This window comes from Diachasma alloeum, unplaced genomic scaffold (genome assembly GCF_001412515.2).
Source record: "Diachasma alloeum isolate Michigan unplaced genomic scaffold, Dall2.0 Dall_scaffold_00176, whole genome shotgun sequence".
Taxonomy (NCBI): Eukaryota; Metazoa; Arthropoda; class Insecta; order Hymenoptera; family Braconidae; genus Diachasma; species Diachasma alloeum.
Window position 1 is genome coordinate 3,977,510 of NW_021680342.1, and position 26,553 is coordinate 4,004,062.

The following is a 26,553-nucleotide window of genomic DNA, read 5'->3' on the forward strand; positions in this document are numbered from 1 at the left end:
CCCTTGGTGTGCCTCGAGAGGACTCGTCAAACGAAGATTTCCAAAACTGCCCTTACGCTTTCTCAGTCCGAGTTTCTAACCTGCTAGACATCAATAACAAGTACGAGTGTCTCTCGAACTACTAATTGAACTTGTGCAGAGTCTTACCATCTCCTTATCTCATTCGGTATGCCTTTCAGCGTGATAACACCAAATACGTTCGTCAATATTCATTCAATGAAATTGGCTTATCGGTTTTTATCGAGGGAGAATTTTTTTTTCCGTTGAATTTGAAAAATCGTCAACTCTTCATGAAACTTTATGATAAGGGAGAAGAGGTAAATAGAATTCACGATTAGACTGGGCGTGTATCTTTGTTTTATTATATTTTCTTATTTCTCTGACATATGACGCTGTTAAATTAAATAAAGAGCTTTATTGTGGTTGGGAATTAATAGACTTGTGTACTTATTTCAATGAAAATGTTTTAGTTAAATGAAATAACTAATTCGTTCATTGCGCAAAGTCTTGCCATCTCCGTATGTCATTGGAAACGCCTTCGAGCATGATAACACCAAATACGTTCGTTAATATTCATTCAATGAACGTGGCTTATCGGTTCTTATCGAGGGAGAATTTTTCTTTCCGGTGAATTGGAAAAATCGCCGACTCTAAGGGGAACTTGTAAGTGAAATCATCAGAGCTCTTCATGAATCTTTATAATAATGGAGAAGAGGTAAGTAGAATTCACGATTAGACTGCACGTGTATCTTTGTTTTATTATATTTTCTCATTTCTCAGAAATATGACGCAGTTAAATTAAGTGAAGAGCTTTATTGTGGTTGGGAATTAATAAACTTATGTACTTATTTCAATGACAATGTTTTAGTATAGTGAATGCTTTAGTTAAATGTCTTGCCATCTCCTTATGTCATTCGACATGCCTTCAAGCATGATAACACCAAATACGTTCGTCAATATTCATTCAATGAAATTGGCTTATCGGTTTTTATCGAGGGAGAATTTTTCTTTCCGGTGAATTTGAAAAATCATCGACTCTTGGGGGAACTTGGAAGTGACATTGTCAGAGCTCTTCATGAAACTTCCTGATAATGGAGAAGAGGTAAAGGGAATTCATGATTAGACTGCTTTCTCAGAAATATGATCCAGTTAAATTAAATAAAGAGCTTTATTGTCGTTGGAAATGAATAAACTTATGTACTTATTTCAATAAAAATGTTTTAGTTAAATGAAATAACTAATTCGTTCATTGCGCAAAGTCTTGCCATCTCCTCATATCATTCGATACGCCTTCGAGCATGATACCACCAAATACGTTCGTAAATATTCATTCAATGAAATTGGCTTATCGGCTCCTACCTCGGGAGAATTTTTTTCCTGTGAATTTGAAAAATCATCGGCTCCACATATCGAATTACTTGAAACGATTTCTCCAATTTTGCCGGATGTATGAGCCCTGCTGCTCAATCGTGAAATGAGACTTTTATTAATTCTCGCCCTCCCCTTTCGCGTACGTATCCTCCCCCAGAAAGTTTGGGAGTTGGCTCTCCCAGAAGTGTGATATATTCCACGAACAAATATGTTGGGTAATAAGATGTAACCATTTGGGACAAAACTATTACCAAGGGTGTATTCCCGTGTGGAGCAACACGTTTCCCTTTCATCTCTCTTATCTATTCTTATGAAGCCCTTCCGACTGAAAATTTTCGCCCCATTCTTTCTCCTCAGGGCGTAGACTCTTCATTATTGGAAAAAAACTAAATTTCATGAGCAATCTGATAGCAATTTTGATAAGGGTAACATTTTATCGAATTTTCACAAACCATTGAACTAACCTTCTCTGATGATAATTCATTCAAAAAATTAATGGAATATTTAATTTTTCAATAATAAGATACTCTAAAATTCAAGCGAAAATGTTACTTGACAAAAAGTTCCGAGATTTAACCAAGAAAATTCTGACAAAAATGAATTGGCCCTCCCAGACGTGCGATATATTCCACGAACAAATATGTTGGGTAATAAGATGTAACCATTTGGGACAAAACTATTACCAAGGGTGTATTCCCGTGTGCAGCAACACGTTTCCCTTTCATCTCTCTTATCTATTCTTATGAAGCCCTTCCGACTGAAAATTTTCACCCCATTCTTTCTCCTCAGGGTGTAGACTCTGCGGATAAGCAAACACACAGTCTTTTCGCTGAACAAATAGTGAATGTGAAAAAGAGTAAATAATGCGGTAATGAAGAACTATGGAGACACGTGGATTGAGAAGCGCAAGGAGAAAGACTTTTTCCAGTTTACTTGAAACTCGGACATGAAAATCTCATTAGTGGTATGAAACTGTTGCGAAATATACGTTGCTGAGACGAGAGGAAGAATAAACACTCGGAGAAAATGAGGGGGTAGACGCGTCCACTCGAGCGTTCACAAGCTTTCTATAAGTACTTATATATTCGTCAATGACTCTTCTGGAGGGTCTGTGAATGCCCAGGCTCGCTGGGTGCCTGTTGAAGCTGCCAACGGTAAGTGTACTTTCTCGAGTTTTGGCGAAACAAAGAGACCGGATGAAGTGAGGAGGATTAACATAATTGCAAAGATCATTTTGCGAGATTATGCAATGGTTTTGATGCGTGTGCTCGGGTTCGTTAGGGATTTTTTGAAATTCAAGTAGAACCTGTGGCAATTCGGGCTTGGAGTTCCCTAGTTATCTTGGAAATTCAACATCATTGAATTTTTCAAGTTCAGCGGGAATGGAATATTACAGTGAATTCAGTAGCGAAGTGGTCAAACGGTTCAAGTCAATTCCATTCTAGCGCCAGTTCTCGATGAATATCTCGAATTCTAAAGGAGTTAGCAAAATTTTCCGGAACATCTTTTTTGTAAAGAAAAGTGAAGACTGTCGAAAAAGATCTTACAAAAATTTCGCTTTCTTAAATTCCGAGTTATTCAACATAAACTCAACTGGGAGCTAAGTCTACTTAAACCGATTGACCACTTCACTACTGAATTGAATATTGAATAGATAAAAAAATTGATAACATAAAATTTATAATTTGATGAAAAAACAAAGAAATCGAGAGAATTCAGTAATGTGGCACTGAATATTCATGTTTTTATTGAAAATTCAACTACGTTGAAAAATTCTTATCTTCCTGGTGCTCAAAAAAATTGGAGTTTCTTTGAATTTTTAGTAAAATCTGAATTTCATGATTTTTTCCCCTAAAACGAATTCAATGTCACTTTGTTAAAAATTAGTAGTCAACTGTCCACGAAGTTCCCATTTTTCCTAACAGAAAGGGAATGTAATTCTGAATTTCACGGAAAAAATTGTATTTTAAAAAATACATAAAATATACGGAATTGGCCCACATTATATATTTTTTAAATACATTTTTGGATAGGGGCGGAGCCTAGAAATCAATTTTCCCCTTAGTGTGCCCCCTTCACCCAAATTACTACGAAACAATCCATAAAATTTAATTTTTTTCCAACGCTGAATTAATTTTATAATAATGCATGTTCATGAAATTCTGCACGCTCCACTGGCTTCATTCACCGCAGTTTGAGAGATGTTTATCGAGCCACAAGCTCCTGATTTTCATCATCGAATGAGCAACGAATAACAACGCATTGTTGTTGTTACTGTCACCATACATTTATCCCCCAAGTCAAAATGCAAACGAGTGTTTGTGAATGACAATAGATATATCTACAGTGGTCTCTAGGACAGGACTTTTTCAGTCGGAGGCCGAGTGCAGTACTCGTGCGGGAGTATAGCGATAGAAAGGGTGGGATTGGGCGAAACAATGCCAAGAGACGGGGCGACAGCCGGTTTAATTAAACGCATCGTCAGCTCTGTATGGCAACAGTCTATGGTCTACGACAATGTGTGGAAATACGTCGAGTGCAGCAACGCACAATGTGATGTCACACGAGAGCGCATTTTATTATAGTCAATGTGTACATACGAGTGTAGCGCAATAAGAGTAGATGAAAAATAATGCGAACGAATGCAACTCCGGAACAAAGGGGAACATATAAATGAAATGTCAAGAGCTCTTCATGAATCCCCGATGCTTCATTAAAGATGTATATTCGGGATTTTGATAATGGAGAAGAGATTGTATGACTTGATCGGCTTGTCCATTAATACTACAATTCATTGCTTGATTGGACCTGAAGTTTTATTCTTAATTTTTTTTCTTCATTTCTCAGAGAACTGACGCGGTTGAATGGAATTGAACAGTTTATTTTCCTATTCATTCCCGTGGTGTGAATTCACTCTCTTCGTCGACTCAACAATAATGTCTAGCTAATAAAGTCTTCATTCAAATCGAGAAAACATTTTTAAAAATGTCAAAATGTAAACATTTTTTTATGAGTTGCAGAAATCGGGATGGAATTTAGATGACAATTTCATTTTTGAAAAAGTGGGCTTCAACCGTTTTATTGATTTGATATTGATTTGTTTATGCACTGTTTGAAAATTTTGGCGGAAGCCTTTCATAGACTTTTTAAAAATATTCATCGATTTATAGTTGCACTCGTAATTCAAAGAATTCCGTTATCGAAAATTTAACGTTTTAGGGCAAACTCAATTGAAACTGAAAATGGCAGTTCATTTATTCCACGCAAACGAATAAAAATGAGAGAAATTCAGGTGAATTTATTATTCAATTTCCAAACCATTGGAAATGTAATTAAGTTTGAGAATTCTGGTCTATCCGCTGCTCAAAAAATTGGGGGATTCGTTGTATTTTTAGTGTCACTCTTCTGAAAATTGCTTGTTAACTGGCCATGAAATTTAAATTTTTTCATAGTGTACTTAAAACCTATTCATTTGATGTCAATCAAAGTGTTTTATTACAAACTCTTGAAATAACTTCACTCATTGAATCGAAACAGAGAGCAAAACATTCACCCGCAACATTAAAAAATGTAACAACCGAAAAATTCAAAAATCAAGTGAAATTGACCCTGAATCCCTCCTCTGCCCTCAAGAAACCCCTAAAAATAACGAATAAATTCCCAAAAATCAAAGCTGTATTCCTAAAACTCCCGGCACATCCCTAACAACTCGACATCAAACAAACCATTCCTCCTCGTCCACATGAAAAATCCCTGACAGGCCCCTAACGATAAAATATAGAGCCCGTCTTGCGGACATTACCTCAAATTCACCCACAAGAACACATCACCAGCCCAAGCTGCGCTCCGACAACTCAAATGAGTAAACACATTAGACTTCACCCCCCAAGCACATATCGCGGAAAAACCAACAAAACTTGACGAAAACAAACGGCACAACCGAGCAATACAAAACAAAATAAATATGAAAATAGAATCCACCGACAAAGAAAACACGGAAAGGGTTAGTCCTCCCGGACCAGTGAAAATGGAAAGCTCCCGGGGAAAAAAAGCCCATTCCACGGTAGAATGACAGAGTGCGCAGCGAAAATATTCCAGGGAGAATGAGGGTAAAAGAAAGAGACCAAAAATAAAATAAGTTGTTCATCTTTTCCCCCTGTTTTTTCCCCTTTTTTTGCCATTCGGTATTTTGAAGCGGGCGTGCAAAGTCCCACCTTTTACAGTGCCCCTCCTCCGGACGTTGGACTTGGCGAAATTTATTCGTCTGCACAGCCCCTTAAATCACGGCATTCACCCCTCTCCCTCCCCCCCTCAGTTTGCAGCCCTACACTCTTCACCTCGGTCACCTTGGACCCACCGAACTCTCTAGCGCGGGAACAGCAGTGCATATTTTATTTTCGAAGCCGGCCGCATTGACAATTTGCACCGGCGTTATGGAAATGCGACGTCACGTAGGTTCCTCTAGTGGTGGAGTACGAAGCTGCTAGTGTGGTGGAGATGGGAGAGAAAAAAAAGAGAGAAAAGAGAGAGAGAGGACTGAGAGGAGGGTAGTTGGAACTGCCAGACTACGAGGGATAAAGTTTTGTCCTGGAAAATAGTCCCGCAATGGACGCCATTGTCGTCTGCGCTCGTATGTATATATGATTTGACGAACAGTGACTTTTTTTATTCACCATCGACGGGATCGTGTTGGGGGGGGCACATCCGGCTTCAGGCTTTGATGAGTTGTGTGGATTTACGGGGCGAGTTTTTTACTCACTATTTACAGCTACGAAAACTCTTGGTGAAGAAATCAATTTTCCGGTGTATGACTTTATTCACCCCCTCTTGTCGCCCCTTTTGTACTCACAAAATAACTCATGAATAACGGGGACTGTAAATCGTGAGTGTCTCTCGGGGTTAAATTGTCGCGAAAGTTTGAAGAAAATTGTAGAAACTTAAATAGCTGAAACAAAGGGAAAAGAAAACGGGAAAGGGAGGTGCTGGGGGTTTATGTTCGGAAAGCTGACTCTCTTGGGATTGTCTACAACCGCTGTGACGGGATGTTATATAATTAGGGGAGGGTTTGTATTTTTTGAAGCGGTGCATGGATATTCAACACTTGGAGGTGGATTTTTATCGAATGAAAGGGTTTCTCTCGAATTTCATGGTTAGGGGAGGCTGGGGCAAAATGGACACCTTTGGTTAGACGATTTAATCAACAGTTCAATGAGTTAATGAAATTTTTTAGAATGTTCCTAGTGTTCATTTTGCTCCACTCGCCCGTATTCCATTTTACGTAATGGACTGGTAGAAACAAAAATTTATTTTCCGGGGCAGTTCAATAGTAATTTTCAGGAATGCAAGATTAGGCTCGATTTAGGGGGGAAATTATGGACTTTTAACATTCACTAATAAGCATTCAATGTAATTCCAAATTTTTCAATAGTACACGTATGAAAAAATTTCAAAGAAAAACCCAATGAATTCCCTAGAAAATTCTATTGAAGTTTCTATCAGTTTTTGGGTTATTCTAGTGAAATATTCAACAGAAAATATTCTATCGAAACAATTAATAGGATATTTTATCGAAGAAGTCAAAATTTCTAAGTTTCATCATTTGATTTTCTTGATGAAAAAAAAAAGAAAAATGGAATGAAAAAAATTTGAAAATTTGAGCCGATAAATTTCGATAAAAAATATCTCAATAGAATAAGTTGTATAGAAAAATCGAATTCTATTAACGTTTTCTATAGAATATTTTCTATTGGACATTTCACTGGAAATCCAATAGAATTCCTAGCGAATTCGCTAGGTTTTCCTACTAAATTTTTTCGCCAGTACTTTTCGCAAGATCCAAGGATCATCAGATGCGCTGAGGCTGCGTTCATTTATATAAAAAAAACTATTGATTTGACGAGAATAAAAGCGTGAACAAAAACCGAATTCAACTTATAGAATAAAAGCTTCATCACGGGAAATTTAAATAAACCCATCGATTGGATTCCAGTACATGTTTATTTAATCCAAATGAACCATTTCTCTGGATGCAATATGTCTGTGTGAAAATCAGAGTCGTAAAAATTTCTCTCCGGAAATGGAACATATGAAATACCGAATTTTGATGGAATAAAATTTTAAGCCAATACACGAAAGACTATACAGCAAATGGGAGAAATTTTTATGACCTTTTTCCCTTCATTTCCCGAGGAACAGGCTGGATATAGGTGTGAGAAATAAAAAAGGGAAAAGGCAAAAGCTTTCAAGCGAGGTCATAAATCGAAGAGCGGAAGAACGTAGAGCTCCCGACCAGTAACGGCAGAGACTTGTGGTTTAAGCTTTCTTTCCTCTGTCTCTCTCCATCCATTTTAAGAGAATGTTTTTTTTACCTCTGGAACTCCGTCGCGAAATTGCAGTAATGTTTTGTTTGCGAATCAACAAACTCACACTGAAACACCTGGCACACCTTACAATTTCGTAAATAGTATATCACGTCTATCGGGATAGTAATGGAAATTCAAGATTCGCGTCATTGTTTTTAATTTCATAGAGTGACGTTTGGCAGCCTCCGGTACATTTCTTCGAAATTTTGCATCATATTATAATTTCACTGAAATTTCAGAGAATTTTGTGATTGAAAATTGAGGTTTCGATGGAATAATGAACGATAAGTGAAAATTTGATGTTGAATGTCCCGTTTTTAATTGAACATTCATGTAGATTGGGGAATTGTCGTCTTCCTACTGGTAAAAATTTGGAATTCCCCTTTTCCCCCTTTAAATTGAATTCAATGTCGCACTCCATCTATTTTAAGACGATGTTTTTTCCCCTCAAACTCTTAAAATTTAATTGAATATATTCTTGAATTTCTAATTAACGGGAAATTCAGCATCATTTAGCTCCAAATGTCCCTTTTTAAATTAAACATTCATGCAGATTTGGGAATTCTCGTCGTCCCGCTGATAAAAAAGTTTGGAATTCCACAGAAATTTGAGTAAAATTACGAACTTTCTCATTTTTCCCCTTTACATTGAATTCAATATCTCCCTCCATCCATTTTAAGACGATGTTTTTTCCCCTCAAACTCCGAAAATTTAATTGAATATATTCTTGAATTTCTAATTAACCGGAAATTCAGCGTAATTTAGCTCCAAATGTCCCTTTTTTACTTAAAGATTCATGTAGATTTGGGAATTCGCGTCTTCCCGCTGATAAAAAAGTTGGAATTCCATAGGATTTCGATTCAAATTACAAACTCCATCATTTTTCCCCTTTAAATTGAAATTAAATGTCGTTCTCGATTCATTTCAACCCATTGCCTCATCTCACCGTACCCCACTTGTCGTCGTTTTGTAGTGGTGAGCGTGCGCTACCATGGTTCTCATATGGCGCACATATGCTCGGACAGACCCCCCACTCCTCTCACACCGAGACGATTCGCAGCCTTCGTGAGGCAAAGGGTTAAGAAAATGTTTTTCCCCTGGAACTGCGTCGCGAAATTGCCGTCATATTTTGTTTGCAAAACAACAAACTCACCAAAACACTTGGCGCACCTCTGGATTTCGTAAACAGTACATTCTAGATCACGTCTATTTCGCCAGCAATGAAAATTCAAGATCTGTGTTATTATTTTTAATTTTATAGAGTGACGTTTAGCTGTTTCATCACGACGCAAATACGTTGGAAGTGTTGCCGTAAACATCAAGTACCGCGGTGGAAAGTTTTATATATGGCATAAAACGGGAATATGGAAATATAGTAAGAGGAGAGAAGGTATAAAGGGCGCTGGGTATTCGCTCCGTCGCGCCTCATTATTTGCAACGCAGACAGGCTTTCCATAAAAATATGCTGGCCAAGCGTGCGCTCCGTTGGTTAGAATGCTGTTATAATTTTATGTATCGCGCAGACGAATTCATAACTCTTCGTAATTATTTGTAATTCTACAGCTGGGTCATTCAGTTCAAAGAAATTGAGATGAAAGGCATTTTCCTTCGCAATCTTGCCCTTCTGAGATGCTTCCACTATTTACAAATATTCAAACAGCTGTTGGAAGGAAAAATTATTTTGTGGATAGTTTAGGAGTAATTTTAATGGGGGTGACATTCAATTCAATTTAGGAGAAAATATAGAATTTTATGTTCTTAAATTTATAAATTAATTCAGAAATTTAACCGAATTTTCAAATGACTGAATATTTAAGAACATATTCATCTGAATTCATATTTTCCTGATTTCTATTCATTCTTATGGAATAGTTGGACGAAAACTCAGTATTTCCATTTATTTTTTTATAACATTATAACATTGTGAATTTTTAATTTTCAGTGTTAGAAGCATAATATTACAATATTAAAAATTCTTAGTTAAATTTTTTTTAATTTTTTCATCAAGTGACAGTTCTACTGTAATTTTAAAAAAGTTCGGCATTGAAAATTTACATTTTGATGAAATAATCAATGTAAAATGAAAATTTTAATTTCATTATTTGAGTAAATCAATAGAAACTCGGAAAATTCAGGCGACTACATTCTGGAATTCAATTAATTCCGTTCCGATTTTAATTCTCGTCTTTTCATTGTTGAACAATTTCGAATTCCATTGAATTTGCAGTAAAGATAGAAATTTCATTCTTTTCTCCTCCTCTATATCCAGAATCACAACTCCACTGGGAACCCTGTAATTCCTTTAAAGAATCCCTCAAAATTTTTGACAGTATAGAAATCAGCGACATATTTCGGAAACTCAAAACTTTTTTCCTCAGGGTAAGATTCAAAAACCGACGTGACATAGGAAACAATAAGTGAAGAACTCGATCTGCGTGATCACATTTTATCACAAAGTATTTCCATAAACCGCTTCTCTCCTTCCTCGGCTCCAGTATAAACTTCACGTACCAGAGACACATATTACCGTAGATTCCAACATAACTCCGACTGTATATATACATTGACCAACCGTCCGGAGTACTTTACAGAGCGCTTATGCAGACTCGGTTTCTCATATATAAATTCAAACGTTTATTTCCATTACCACGAATTCTCCCGCTACAGTTTGTCTCTCTGCTCCCCCGAGAATACAGTGAATTCTTTTGCGGGACGAAGGCGCGCCACTTTAGGTGTCTATCGAGAAAACGAATCAGCGTAGCCCCAGGGGACACCTTTCTCTCATCTCCGCCCCATCTTTTGCGCTCATCCGGCGGCGTCAAAGAAACCGATGGAAATCGCCACAGCGAATCGATTGTTACACCGCCTACAGTTCACGGTAAAATAAAACCCCCAGAAAAACAAACAATCGTATTTACAATGGAATTGCAGGAAAAAAAATTCTGGCAAAATGGCAGGCACTAGTGCCAATATTAAGCAAACAAAATTCTGAATCGAATGGAAGGTGAATGAATCTCGATACTAAAACTCCATTAACCCCGTTTCCATTTTCTCCGACCGCGAGCTATATCCGCCATCGAAAATGGCACCTCGCAAATTCTCCATTTCATTTTCGATCTAAACGTGTTCACATATCCGCACGTACTCTATTTATGATCGTATTTTTCTGCTACACCACGAAAGTCATATTCTCAATGTCTCTTTTTGCTACGGGGGAATGAGTGAAAAAAAGGGTTAAAAAAATGTTTGAAAAAATGATCGGAAAAATACGATGATAACTCATCCTTCAGAGAGGTTGTATTGATAGCAGCGTGCGAGCTCGAGAGAAATAATGCAACTAGGAGGAGAAATATCGGCACTTTGTTCTCTAATTCTTAATATCTTTTGGAAATTTTTCTCAAGCGATGTTTCCGCTCAAGTTGCAAAGAGTTGTCACATTAAAAATTCATATTTTTACGATATAATCAGTGGAAACTGTGAATTTTACTTCATGTATTTCGTGTAAATAGATAAAACATGTTTTCATGTTTTAAGTTCATGTTTTAATTTAAAATTTAAGTAAATTGGAAAATTCTCGCCTGCTTATTTCATTTTCGATCTAAACGTGTTGACATATCCACACGTACTCTATTTACGATCGTATTCCTCTGCTGCACCACGAAAGTCATATTCTAAATGTCTCTTTTTGCCACGGCTGAATGAATGAAAAAAGGTTTAAAAAAAGGTTGAAAAAATAAGCGGAAAAATACGATGAAAACTCACCCGTTAGAGAGGTGGTATTGACACTAGTGTATAAGCTCTGGGGAAAAATTGCAACAAAGAGCACTAAAAATATGGGCACGTGGTTTTTAATTCTCAATATCTTCTGGAAATTTTTATCGAATGACAATACCACTGAAATGACGAAGAATTATGTCATTAAACATCCACATTTTTATGAAAAAATCAATGGAAACTGTGAATTTCCCTTCAATTTTCCATACAATTGAACAGAATGTTCACATTTTAATTGAAAATTTAAGTCACTTGGAAAATTCTCGTCTTCTTATTTCATGTTCAATCTGAACGTGTTGACATGTCCGCACGTACTCTATTGACGATCGTATACCTCAGCTACACCACGAAAGTCAAATTCTAAACGTCTCTTTTTGCCACGGCTGAATGAATGAAAAGAGGTTTTAAAAAACTTTGAAAAAATTAAGTGAAAAATACGATGGAAACTCACCCGTTAGAGAGGTGGTATTGACACTAGTGTATAAGCTCTGGGGAAAAATTGCGACAAAGAGCACTAAAAATATGGGCACTTGTTTTTAATTGTTAACATACGAAATGACGAAGAATTATGTAATTAAAAATTCACATTTTGATGAAAATATCAATAGAAACTGTGAATTTTACTACAATTTTCCGTACACTGAGAATAAAAATTGCTTTTGCCAAGAATATTTACTTGCCACAAGCAAATGTATATAAATATTTGCATGAGAAATGTGCAAATTTTCTTGGAGTTAGAAAATATACTTGGCAAAAGCAATTTTTTTTCTCAGTGTACAACTGAATAGAATGTTCACATTTTAATTGAAAATTAAAGTGACTTGGAAAATTCTCGTCTTCTTATTTCATGTTCGATTTGAACGTGTTCTCATATCCGCAACGTACTCTACAATCGTATTCCTTTGCTGCACCACGAAAGTCATATTCTAAATGTCTATTTTTGCCACGGTTGAGTGAGTGAAAAAAAAGGTTAAAACAAATGTTTAAAAAAACTCAACTGAAAAATACGATGAAAACTCAGCCGTTAGAGAGGTTGTATTGACACTAGTGTGTAAGCTCTGGGGAGAAAAAAGCAACAAAGAGCAAGAAAAATATCGGCACTTTGTTTTTACAGGGAAACGTACGGGAAAAAGTTTGGGGTGAGCGGTTGTGTCATCTGTCTTTCTTCCTTATACCTTTCATCTCGTCTCGTTTGTATGCGCCTAGCAACCCTCCTTTATGTATACATTAAAACGAATCCATACATTCCCATTCTTTTAAAACATTCACACTGATATTTTCATTCACATGCGCAGAAATCATATAAAATATAGGGGTGAATTTGAAATAATGCACACGCAGGGTTTCTTCGCACAGACATGGCATAAATATGCATAGGTACACGTATGCACTTGTAATTCTTGGTGATTTCACCCGGTACACGTTACGTAAACGGAAACATTTTTCTTTTATTCTCGATATTTCTCATACAATTTTTTTCATCTGTCGTATTGTTCTTTTTGTGGTCTAGGAAGAATTATTTGAACACTAAGTTTGGCGGATTCATAGGATTCTGCGGGTATCTCCCGCCGCATGAAAAAGTGTGCACGGGTGGAGAGAATGTGAAATTTTATAGACCGTTTAGTGGCAATTTTTGAGAGAGCCATGTTAAGAGAGATATAGAGGGGCAAAAATTATAAAATTTTAATGTTCAAGGGAATTCGAATTTTTTAGCAGCAGGAAGACGAGCATTCAATCAAAGCATGAATATGATGTACCACATTGCGTTAAATTTTTTATTAATTGAAATTTTCTAATAATTTATATTGATTTTAATCGAACTGAAATTTACAGATTTTATTGATTTTATCATCAATTTATTGGAACTTCAATGGTCTAGAGAGAATTATTTGAACACAACTCACTTGAATGAAGTCACATTGCAACATGAATATTCTGTACCACATTACGTTAAATTTTTTCATAATTGAAATGTTCTAGTAATTTATATTGCTCTTAATTTAACTGAAATTTATAGTCTTTATTGATTTTATCATCAATTTGTGAACTTTTAACGACGAAATTCCGTAGAACTTCAATGGTCTAAAAAGAATTATTTGAACGCAACGTTTGATGGACGTACAGGATTATGTGAGTGTGTATCTCCCATTGCATGAAAAAAAATGTGCACCGGTGGGAAAAAAATTGAATTTCATAGACAGTTTAGTAGCAATTTTTGAGAGATACCTAGAGAGGAAAAAATGATGCAATTTCAAATTTTCGGTAGAAAAAAATTCCCCACCTTAATTGAATCTCCAATCAAAACATGAAAATTCAACATGAAAAGACTAAATTTTTCATCAATTGAAATTTTCAAATAATTTTTGCTAACTTTAAATTAACATTCAACTTTAATTGTTTCTTTAGCTTTTTTTTATTCATGTTTTATTCCTACTACCATTACAGTTTTATAGGCGCCCCATTTCGTCAACATGTAATGGCACTCTTCCCTTCATTGTTTTTCCCCCTTTAAGTTTAATTAATTTCCATTAACCCCAGTTGAACTGAAATCTCTAGTTCCCATTGATTTTGTCATTAATTTATGAATTGTTAACGACCAAATTCCTTGCAATTCCAATAGAATTATTATGTTCAGGTAATATTTCAATTTCGCAATCTCTATTGACAATAGACTAAATTAATTCAAATAATGCTAAACAAAATGATCGATGAATAACAAAAAAAGTACAGAAACGAACATTTCCCTTTATTCTCAATATTTTCCATCCGATTTTTCCCCGTCGTATTGTTGTTCTCATGTTCTACAAAGAATAATTTAAACACAGCGTTTGTCAGATTCACATGATTCTGTGAATATACATCTCCCCAGCGTAAGGGGTTAAAAAAAAATAGAGCGGGGAAGGGCCTTTGGTATTCTTCATGGTCTCGTGGGTTCTCCCCTGCTTCTCCGGTCGTGTATACACTATCAAACGTCCGCTTTTGCCTCGGTTTCAAGCGATTCCCTATACATATCCCCATTTCATATCATCCCCTAAACAATATTCACCTGGATTCAGAACGATACATAGCACTCGCGACCGACTTTTATGTTACATTCGTTATAGATGGGTGTACATAGCTTTTTTCACGAGTTTTCCAGTTCTGATTGAGTTGTTCCCGCAATTGTAATGACTCTTTTGTTCTCCATGAACGTGTCAACACTTGGTATTGGGTTTGTTGGCAAGTTCATAGACATTATATTTGCTTCAACCAAAATAATTAGAATTTTGGATACAATGTTTTGTCCAATCGTGTTGACACACGTTTAAAAACGCTTTTTGCAGAAACAACTGCATTTTAGGATTTCATTAACCTCTGCTATTAGTTGGACGATGAATGTAAATCTATGTGAAGCAACACTGAGGGAAAAACGACAAAGTTCTCAAACAAGTCTTGCTTGTGCCAAGAAAATAGTTTTTTTTTAATTATCAAAAAATAATTTTTTTGTGCCAAACATGCAGAGAGTGCGCTGCACGGAGAGAAATTCTTGATAAAAATTATCCTATCGTTCTATAAAAGTGTATCATGAGTTATCCTTTCCTCACTTCTATCCCGCAATTTAGTAAAAATTAATATATGATGATCAAATTTTATTCTACGTTAGAGAAATTTTATTCTGATAAAAATAAAAATTGCCGTGCCGACAGAGTAAAAATTACTGTTCCGGTAGGGTACAACTTGCCAACCGTTCTAGAATTTTCGTTGTTATCTACATAAAAATTATTGGACTGGAAGGGTAAAATTTATTATGCGTCAGGATAAAATTTCTCAAACGTAGAATAAAATTTGATCATCATATATTAATTTTTACTAAATGTCGGGATAGAAATGAGGAAACGATGACTCATGATACACTTTTATAGAACGGTAGAATAATTTTTATCAAAAATTTCTCTCCGTATGTGCCAAGAAAATAGTTTTTTAAAAATTATCAAAAAAGGATTTTTTTGTGCCAAACATGCAGAGAGGCGCCGGAATGAAAAATTTTTGTCGCAAAAATCGATTTAGTAGTTCAAAAAAAATTGCATTCTCTGTACACGCAATAAATGTCATTTCTAGCACTACTCCTTCGTTATTCGATACTCCCATACGTATTTTCCTCCCGAAAAATCTTTGTTTTATGCGACACAAGGGACAGTAGTTTTTCGTTTCGACTGTCTAATAATCACAGACAAGAAATGAACCCTTAAATGAAACAATAATAATGATATGATAGCAACCTTGTAACTTGGGGATAAAATATTAGTTGATAAATTTTCCTCTATATGAGATATTTTCATCCTGAAAAGGCACCGTTTCATGTGAACTATGCGCCTCTTGAGCCAAATATTTCGCTGCTGTCGAAATCAGAGCAATTATTCATATTTGAGACGTTCAAATTTGAACCAAACAAATTCTTTTTTGGCAATTTTCAACTAGCGATTTTGTTGGCCCACACAAGACTTGTTTGACACCGTGTTTGTTATTCTCGCAGTGAATAACACAATATTATGGATGCTCACGTTGATGTACGGCTCTCCCATCGGGTGCCTTTCCCCAAAATGATGACAGACCAAAAAATCCAAAAATTAACTAAATTCAATGCATTTATTTTGACGGAATTGTTCAGGCCTGTGTCGTGTTTGGATTGAGTTTTTCCCGTAATTGTAGCGACTCCTTTGTACCCCATGAATGTGTCAACCTACGTTATTGGGTTTGTTGGTAACTCCGTTCAAATTAAATTTCCTTCAATCAAAATAATCAGAAGTTTGTATGAAATGTTTTGCTCGATCATGGGGGACTATCGACACGCATTAGCAGAGTACAATTGAAATTCACCAACAATTGTAGGTTTTCATCTATTTCGTAGTGGGATATGCGAATAGGATATGTTGGCGCATATAGGTGAACATATTATGAGTCCATAAATTTGTTACGGCCGGTCGTCACTCGGCCAGCACATTGAATTATGAGTATCCGTATACCAACACTATATATGCATGAATGTGGCAGCGCACGAGTTAGTACGCCAGAAACTAGGAGGAATATACTGTCGATCGCAGCGATTTTCACGTCCGGTGACATCAACTATTGATAAGCAACCGGAGGATCAGCTCCGTGGCTTTTTTTTATTTCTCGGTTTCGCAATATGCTGTGTATTGCATCGAGATGATGACTTTTCTATGCTCATCATGTACATTCTGTTCGCAGTATTACAGTGACTCGAGGACTGATCAGTATTGAATTACACTGTTGAGAAGCAATTGCACACAGAAAAACTTGAACGTCAATTACGTTCATCAAAAATACGAAAATAGTATATTTCGTAACGAGTGCAAAAAAGTGTTTTTTGGCGAGTGGGAGGTGTATATCACGAGCCGAAGGCGAGTGACATAATCCCACGAGATAAAAAACATTTTTTCACGAGTTACGAACAATATTTTTCATCACAATGTGGCGGAAATTGGACTTTTAGGCACGCGGAGCGTGCCGAAAAGTTCACTTTTCGTCACAGCGTGATGAAAAAATCATTGTAATTTACGGCAACTTTGAGCGTAATTTACGAATACGAGATCGCAAATTACGTCTATGTAATCGTAATTTACGACGATTTTGAATTTAATTAACGATTCAACATCAAGCGTAAAATAGGTTTTAGAAAGCGTAAAGACGACTCTTTGAACGTAATTTACGTTTAGGTTTTTCTGTGTGTGGAGTTTACGCATTTTGGGGGAAATTAGTATTTTTTGTCGACTTTTGGCCCAAAACATTGAGATTTGTACTAGGTTCAATGGATTTTTCACTAAAAACTACAGAACATTAAAGTAAATTTTGGAATTTGGAAAAAAAAATGAAAATTCGCATAGTAAAGTAGTAATTTTCAGGAAAGCGACATTGATTTCGATTTAGAGAATTGAAAAATATGAAATTCCGTTGACCATTCAATGAAATTTGACATTTTTTAACAACTGAACGACGAGAATACTCCAACTTACTTGAATTTACAATCAACACATGAATATTTAGCGAAATTTAATGTTTTTATTGATTTTTTCATCGAATTGCGCACTTTATTCGATGAAATAAGACAAAAATTTCCCACATTACTTGAATTTTTAATTAGTAACAAATTCAAGAATGAGCTCACCTCAATTCCTCCGATTTTCACTGAACAATTGCACCGAAATTGACTCATGTCATCAAATTGTGATTTTCAGCGACGAAATTCCCTAAAACTTCAATGGAAACGTCACTTGTTTTAAATCTCCAAGACTTGAGACAATTTTCATCAGCATTACTACTCAAACGCATACAGTTAAACATGACTCATCTTTTCTCCCACGTAATCCAATTCTGATGCCCTCAATTTGTCCAGGAATTTCCATACAAATTTCGGTACACTATGTATATTCAAACTATTTGAATTTCAATGTCTCTTAATTCCATTAAGCTCATCAACGCAAAACTGAATCTCATAACTATTTAAACTTTTTTATCCATTGTTTTCCGGGGAACATTCCACGTACCGTTATAGTTTAAAGTTATTCACTGATGGTGACAACGAGCTATCTATTTATTGGAGGATAAAGTTCTGCAGCAGCTTGTGATTCATCAACTTCTCAGTGTTTGGTATTCATTAGAATGTGTCCGAAAACAAAGTTCTAACTATCGAGTTGTGCATCGTGTGGTCAGACAAAAATAAATTCCACATATTTTTCACTTCAAAACTATATGTTCTCTCAAATATTCTCTTTATGTATTCGTGATGTGAAAATGAATTTTTTCATAGCTATTCCTCGTTTGCTGATTCAACGATAAAGTGATGAAGGGGAGAAGGTTTAATTTTAGGTTGAATTCATGCGAAAAATGTGATCACAATTTTAGCCCTTCAGAACATTTTTAAATAATGGATAGATTGTGTGAACGCAGCGTTTTAACACACGATTAATAATTCCTGGCTGAAATTTTAATACATTCAGTTATTAAAAATTCCCAATTTAATGAAAAAATCAGTGAGACCTGGAAATTTCAGCGCACTTATTGCATACAAATTTTAAAAAATGGAAAAAAGTCAAGTAAATACATTTTTGAAGTTTCAATTAATTAAAAATTCCATGTTTTTTTATCAAAAGATGAATATTTCATCTTAAATATTCTAAATCCCACGTCTTCACAATGTGAAAATAGATTTTTTATGCATTAATTCCTATTTTTGGCCGAAATTTCCCGTACAATTCTTGGAAATTATTATCAAGTGACAGTTCCACTGAAATTTCCAGACACTGAGCCACTGATAATTCACAATTTGATGAAAAAATCAATGTGAACTGCAAATTTCCCTTCATTTTAGACATTCACCTCTCGTTCGCTGATTCAACGATAAAGTGATGAAGAAAAAATCTGATCGCAATTTTAGCGCTTCAAAAAATTGAAGAAAAATGGCTAGATTCTATAAACATCGTTTCAGAGAAACAGAAACACAGAAATTGTAAGACATTCAGTTATTGAAAATTCCCAATTTAATGAAAAAATCACGGGGGTACTGAAAATTTCAGCCCAATGATTGCATAAAAACTTGAAGAAATGGGAAAAAATCAAGTAAATACATTTTGAAAGTTTCAATTAATGTCTCAATTAATTGTTTTTCATCGAAAAAAGAATATTTCCTCTCAATGTTCTAAATCCCATGTATTCACAATGCGAAAATAGATCTTTTATACATTCATTCCTATTTTTGGCTAAAATTTCCTGTACAATTCTGGCTAATTATTATCAAGTACTGTTCCACTGAAATTTTAAGACACAGCATCATTGAAAATTCAGAATTTGATGAAAAAATCAATGGAAACTGCAAATTTCCCTTGATTTTAGACATTCATCTCTCGTTCGCTGATTCAACGATAAAGTGATGAAGAGGAAAAGGATCAACTTTGGGATGAATCCACGCGAAAAAATGTGATCGCAATTTTGGCCCTTCGTGGAGAGCACATATATATGTATATATGTATATATAATCCCAGCAAACGGCAGCTTTTGTACCCCACTCCCCCTTCATACCCTTCCTGCGCCTTCTTTCATCCACTTTTTATGATTCCTTCTACCCTCTGACTGTGCGTAGCGTCAGCACGAGAATTTAACCATGCCCGTACTCATCTTTTTTCCTTTTAATTTTCTTCTCTGCATGTAAGCCATTCTCATTCAATTTTTTATTCCTTCCTCCTCTATTTTAACGCTCTATTGTCCACACTTCTGTTCTCCCAGTTTAATTGTATTATGTCGGTGGATAAATCGCGGAGGTTGAAAATGAAGGGATACAGAAATCATTCCCTCACCAGTCACTGAAAATAAATACGGTGCATTATGATTTTAAATGAAAATTGAGAGGGAAACAATGCGAGACATACATGTCACTCACCGCAGAATGTGTAAAGCTCTAGACTACTATATTGGTTTCAGCTTATCGAGAGGACACGAGGAAAAAAATGTACGATAAAAATTGTTCCGAAGATGTGGGTAAAAATTATCAAACAACATGCACAGTGTTAGAAAAAAGTTGAAATTTCATTGGCGACTGAGTAATATTTGACTAGTAATATTGAGAAAAGTGACATCGAATGCGATTCAAGAGAGAAAAATTACGAAATTTTGGATTTCAGTGAAATTCCAAATTTTTGGGCAGCACTGAGATGAGAACTCCTCAACCTATTTGAATTTTTAATGAAATCATGAATATTTAGTGCCGAATTACGATGAATTTTTAATGAATTCATGAATATTTAGTGCCCAATTACAATTAATTTTCAATTCATCGAAAATTCAAGAATATATTTACGGTATTTTTAGTGATTTTTACTAATGTTCAGAGAATAATTGAGTTAAAATTTACAGTTTTCGTTGATTTTTCAACGAAATTCTGAATTTTTAATGGCGATTCCCTTGATATTTCAGTGGAACTAAAAAGAGATGTAAATCCCCAGGATCTACTACGAAAAGAAAAACAAAATTCTTTGAGACATTTCATTATATTATTTAAAGACAGAATTTTTTATTTGCTCCGAAGTTTAAAAACTGCGTAGGACCCCATTTAATCAACCGCATGAGACTTGTTTTCCCCACAATATGTAATTTTCTAATGACGCGATCTCACGAAATTCCAATGCAAATATCATTTGACAAAAATCCCCGGGATCTGCGACAAAAATTGAAAAGTCGAGACAAAAATATCTGACCGTGCAACAGCTCACAGCTCTCCTCATCCAGCACTCGGCGAGCTTTTCTCCCTCCTCCCCCCTGTTTCGCCTTTCTTTTTCTCAATTTATTATCTGCGTACGCTTCTCCTCCTTGAGAACTCGTTTCGTTATGTTAATTAACTCGGTTCTCGCCCAGCAACTTTCCTGAAGCTCGGTGTTTGTTACTGTAGTCTTATTTATTTCCCCTTAAATTCTCAAGTGGCAAGTCAGCATTATTATTCCATCGCCGCGAGAGACCTCTTGAGCTTGAATCCAGCCCATAAAAATAAATTCCATTTGAAAATAGAAAGAAGAGAGAGTGTATAATCATAGAATTGACTATGCAATTTTTTCCCCTTTCCAGAGCGTTGAAAAAATTGCATTCTTTTCATGCGATCGTGATTTTTCATGTTCCTTTCTGAGTAATAGACGTATTAGACGGCAGTAACTATTCCTCTGCTCACTCACGAGTGAATCTATATATCCCTTGCAACGCACGCCAGACAGCGTCACCATGAACGGTGTCACGTTCAGATAAATTCAAATGGATTTTTCGTAAAATACGTTTTTACGTGGTAGATTTCTGTGGTGCCGTCAATGTCTCTCGTATTCGGGGCTTCCGCTAGTTTGTCGGCTATTCCATACGACGTATTGATGGATCATGCGAAGACGAATGATGCGCAGAGAAAAAAATTCAGAAATTTGAAAAATAATTGGATAAATTCTCCAAACGCATCACTAAACGCTCGCAAGTAATCATTTTTGGTTGAAATTTCCGGAACAATTCGTGGGAATTATTATCAAATATCAGAGTCTATGGAATTTCAAGGGATTCAGAATTTCAATGAAGCCACAATGAGATAAAAATCTCCAAAAACAATAATATTGGAAATTTTAGTCAAAAACATTCAATGAAATTAAAATCAATAATTTAATTTAATAATTAAAAATATGAATTTAATTTGGATGGATAGATGAGATTTAATCTTAAAGCAACAGCTTTTAATTTGTCGGCAACAGGAAGCCACAAAGTTTCCGCCTCACTTGAATATTCAATAAATCACAAATGCAGAAATGTATTTTAACAATTGAACTAAAATACAGTTTCCACTGATTTCCATCAAATTATTAATTTGGAGATAATTAAGATACAATGAAATAAACATCTCCAAACACAATAATATAGGAAATTTTAGTGAAAAAAATTCCAAGGAATTAAAATTAATAATTTAATTTGATGATTAAAAATATGAAATTTCATTTACCGCAACAGCTTGTAAATTTCCGGCAACAGGAAGCCAACAATTTCTCACCTCACTTGAATTTTCAATCAATCGCAAATGCTGAAATACATTTTCATATTAACGGAATAATTGAACTAAAATGTACAGTTTCCATTGTTTTTTTCATCAAATTACCAATTTTTATCGAGAGAAGCCCTTGGGAATTTCAATGAAGCCACAGTGGGATAAAGATCTCCGAAAGCAATATTAAAAATTTCAGCCAATAATTTCCAAAAGTGTCACAGTAGACTGCTGAGTGTGAGAATCGCCGGTCATTGGTGGAGAAAAACAGAAGGTTGGCTCACGGGGTTTCCGCTCATCGAGTAAATAACCAATAATTATTGGCGTGCATTCAAGCAAAAAAACCCTCAACCCACTGATTATGCCACTCAACTTGCCAAACGATTTCTCAAACGAAAAAAAAATGTGGATAAACAACAGATGGAAAAATCTGAGCGCAGGCGGAACAAGAAGTAGACCAGTCTCCCTGCGGAATGCTTTCGGCGTTGACCTATACCTAAAGGTACACCGATTTACTGCGCTCGACGATACGCTCTATCAAATAATACCGTAAGCTTTCCGAAACAAGGAAAAACTTTACTCTCCTTAGCTTACCATACCCACAGTACCCCCCAGCATCTTTTCCAACTCTCGCTCTTTATTATGTTCAAACTTGTGAAATTCTCATTCTGTACCTCATTCTCTCTTTTCTCTCAGCGAAATACGTTAGTTTGTGTCTCCATTGAAATTTCAAAATTTAGTAGTTTGCAGAGTTTAGGACACTGCTGTGAGCGGCAATGTTTCCTAAAGAGGTGGGTCGCATGCTCTGAGAAAATTTTAATCAAACTTTTAAAGGACGAAAAGACTTGCCAACCAGCGCTGCTTACAGAGTAGTTTTTTTTTCAACGGGGTAGTCAAATTAATGAGTTGGGAGATATAATAGGAGTAGATTTTGTTTTGAATTAATGATATGAGAGGAACATTTAATCTAGAATAGATTATTGTCCATTATTTGCTTTAATAATTTGAAAAATAATTGGATACATTCTAGAAACGCATCACTGCAATGCGGGCAAGTAATCATTTTTGGCTGAAATTTCCGGAACCATTCGTGGGAGTTATCATCAAATATCAGTGTATGGAAATAGACTTCAAATACAATTCAAATACAATAGTATTGGAAATTTTAGTCAAAAACATTCAATGGAATTAAAATTAATAATTTAATTTAATAACTAAAAATATGAAATTTAGAGAAACATTTAATCTAGAATATTGTCCATTATTTGCTTTGATAAATTTACGTTTTGACGATTACAAATGTTTGAACACATTCAAGCTCACAGTAACGTTCATTTCGAAGTCACATTCATGTTCTTTACATTCAATCCGAAATATTGTCCCTTATTTAGATTGAGGTTTGAAGTTTCGACAATTAGAATTGTTTGGAAGTTTTTTTCACCTAACTATGAAGTTGACTCCTGAAATTTCACGTGAAACATGTTAAAATTTTCAGCAACTATTCACTTCAAATTTCCATATATGTTGAGTCAATTTCTGGAATAGTCTATGAAATTGTGAAAATTCAAGCAACTATTTTGCACGTAATTGAAACTGATATTCACTACGTTCGAGTTCAGTAATTGATTTGAAAATTTATCGCTCACCACGAAAAACTTTGCTAAATTCTCAAGATGAATAAAAAATTCCATGATCGATTTGATCTTCAATTGAATCCAAATTCACATAATTGAGAACTCAACTGCAGCGATTATTTAAATTAAAAATAAAATTCAACTGTGTTTGACTTGGGGTAAAGACCTCTTAAAATTCTGAATTTGAAGTGAACATCAAACTAAATTATGTGGTGAATTGTAAATAAAGGTAAGTCCATTTTTGTGTTAAATCGCTTCCCAACAATTTGTGGAAGGGATTAGGCAAAACAAAATTTTTTATAACGCACTTATCCTAGCTTACCGATCCACGACAGAATTCCAATACTCAACGGAAGTAAAATTTCACATTTTACTTGAATTTTCAAGGAATCATGAATGTTCCACCTCAAATCGGATTGAATTCCCCTTATTTTTCTTGAATAGTTGAACTCAAGTTTACAGTTCCGATAGATTATTTTTTCAATTTCGATGTTTTCACCGGATTGCTATTTTTTAAACACCGTCAAAATACTAAATTAAAAGACATAATTGGAATGGATTCCCCCCCTCCCCCCTCCTAACTGAGAAATACATAAATAATATGAAAGAAACATTCAATCTAGAATATTGTCCCTTACTTGTATCGTTATTCAAAGTTTTCGGAGCACGAATAGAGCCCCGAGAGTAATTTGGCAGGTTGGGGGGCACATTGTTACCGGTCCAGCAACTGTAAGCGCGAATAGACGGAAAAAAGCGGGAGAGAGAGAGAGACAGGGGAATCACGAACGAAAAGTGATTGGAATTATTCGGACGAGAGTGGAGTTTTGGGGGTACGAAGCTAATTCGAATGGCCGAGAAAACACGTGTCTCGGTATAACCAGGATAGATAGAACGGGTAACTCGCAATCAGTGAACCAACCCCATCACCCGTCTCTTTTCATCCTACCGTACAGACGGTATTCCGTACTTTCAACTGTACAGCATAGTTTTATATCCTCTAACTATACTCAGTTCTACCTCACTTTCAGTGCTTTTTCCACGCTTGACGCTCACAATCAACCATCGGAAAATTCAACTTTTCACATGTGCATCACATGAAACAGACATTAAAAGTAATATCATGTCCACACCAAATTCGAGTATCATTTCAGTTGGAAAACTCGCTCATCGGGTTTTTACGCTTCATTTCACAGTGATTGTGAATTTTTTTTCCGTCGTAATGCATGCAATAATTGACATGATTATTGATATTGAATCGTCGATGCAGAGAGTGATTATTCGGGTGCTCATACTGACCTCTGGTCATTAAGACAATTTTGATGAATACTGCGAGCCCCCGCATTGTTGATTATCAATCGGCATCAAGCGAAGGAGAAAAGCAAATGGAGAAATTTGTAAAATCTCTCGTTACAACAAATACATTCACTGGGTTGTTGATTTCTCAGCTAGTTTGATTCTCAAGTTTGATTGTTAAGAAAACTTTGGGAATGAGTGGGAAAAAAACACAGAGCTTGTGTGGAACTGTGAGGATGATGTTGAATTTCAAAGGGTGGAAGCTGCGCGGGCGAAGTCTCGCCACCAACTGGCTTGCGCGCCCTCGCGTTTCCACCGCCACTGAATAAAGCTCACCATCTCTCTCTGCCCGCGCTCACTCGCTCAGTGAACGAATAACATTCAACCCCCATTTTAACACCGCAGATTCTCCCTCGCCGATGCATATATTTACAAACAAATTTGGGATTTATTTGAAATTACCGGGGCCGGGAGGTATTAATGAATTTATCGTTACAAATTTGTTGGGTTTGATGTTTATCACCCTTCTTTGAGGGAATGTGGGGATCAAGAGGCGGTGTAGTATCAAAGCGTGCATGTGTATTCATGAATGAGCGTCGCGTTGACTTGGCATGACCCTGTTAATGCCGGGGAACTACTGCACGGCTCCGTGCCGTCTTGGGGTACACTGTTAAAAATTCTCGTCTAAATAAAAAATTTTCTCCGCCAAATTCCGGAAATTTTTAGCGTGTTCGAGGTCCATCGAAATTTCAGGCAATCTTGTCATGGAAAAATCAAGTATTACGGCGATTCTCTGCTCAAATCATCTAAAAATTGATAAAATAGTTGATTTTTCAGTTTAATTATTCTGTGAAAATTCTGAAAGTCGCGAAAATTCGGGGAGAAATTGAAAACTCATGTCATTTTGTTTCTTAATATTCATGTTCCATTGAAAATTCAATCAAATTGTGAAATTTCCATCTCACTCCCACCTAAAACTCGTGAATTTCCTTGAATTCTACCTAAAACTAGAAATTTCATAACCGCTTTTCTCTTAAATCTGATTCAATGTCAATTTAGGGGTGAGTTTTGATTCTAGTAAAAAATCTATATTTTTTAACAACAAATAATTTACAATAAAAACGATCGAAAATTGTAAAAATGTGTTCAATTCCAATTTTTTCGTAAATTAATTGAAAAATTCACGAAAGTTGCAAAATTTCCGTCTTATTTCCCGTCTTTTTTGCTTGAAACCATTGAAACTTACGACGACGTGACCGGTAAATGCGTATTGAAATTGTCAACATTTTTAACTCGAAATTTCAGAAGTAATTTTCCAACAGTGAGTGTAAATGAAAAATAAATGGGTATATCTGTCTCTCACACTTTTTTCCGTCAAATATTATAATTTTTCTCCTCAAGCAACTCCATTTCTCCTCTCGTAGTTCCCAGAAAACTCGTTATCCCCTGTGAAAAGTTTTCCGCCCGGATTTTCATTCTCTCTCGTTTCGACTCGCATCGAACATTCGACGATGCTGAAAGTCAATTTCTCAACAAACATCCAATGATGTTTTTCTGGTTCAAAAGC

The 26,553-nt window shown here is 35.6% G+C and overlaps 1 protein-coding gene across 2 annotated transcripts in view; it reads right to left on the minus strand.

The window, feature by feature from the left end:
- The window catches only part of LOC107037887 (B-cell receptor CD22), an 80,703-nt gene extending 55,441 nt beyond the window's left edge, over positions 1-25,262 (minus strand). For both annotated transcript variants that reach the window (XM_015256734.1, XM_015256799.2), the window contains exon 1: positions 24,990-25,262. In XM_015256734.1, the coding sequence (XP_015112220.1) occupies positions 24,990-25,035 (46 nt within the window). In that variant the 5' untranslated portion in view covers positions 25,036-25,262. The remainder of the gene's footprint in view (positions 1-24,989) is intronic.
- Between the last annotated feature and the right edge of the window lie 1,291 nt (positions 25,263-26,553).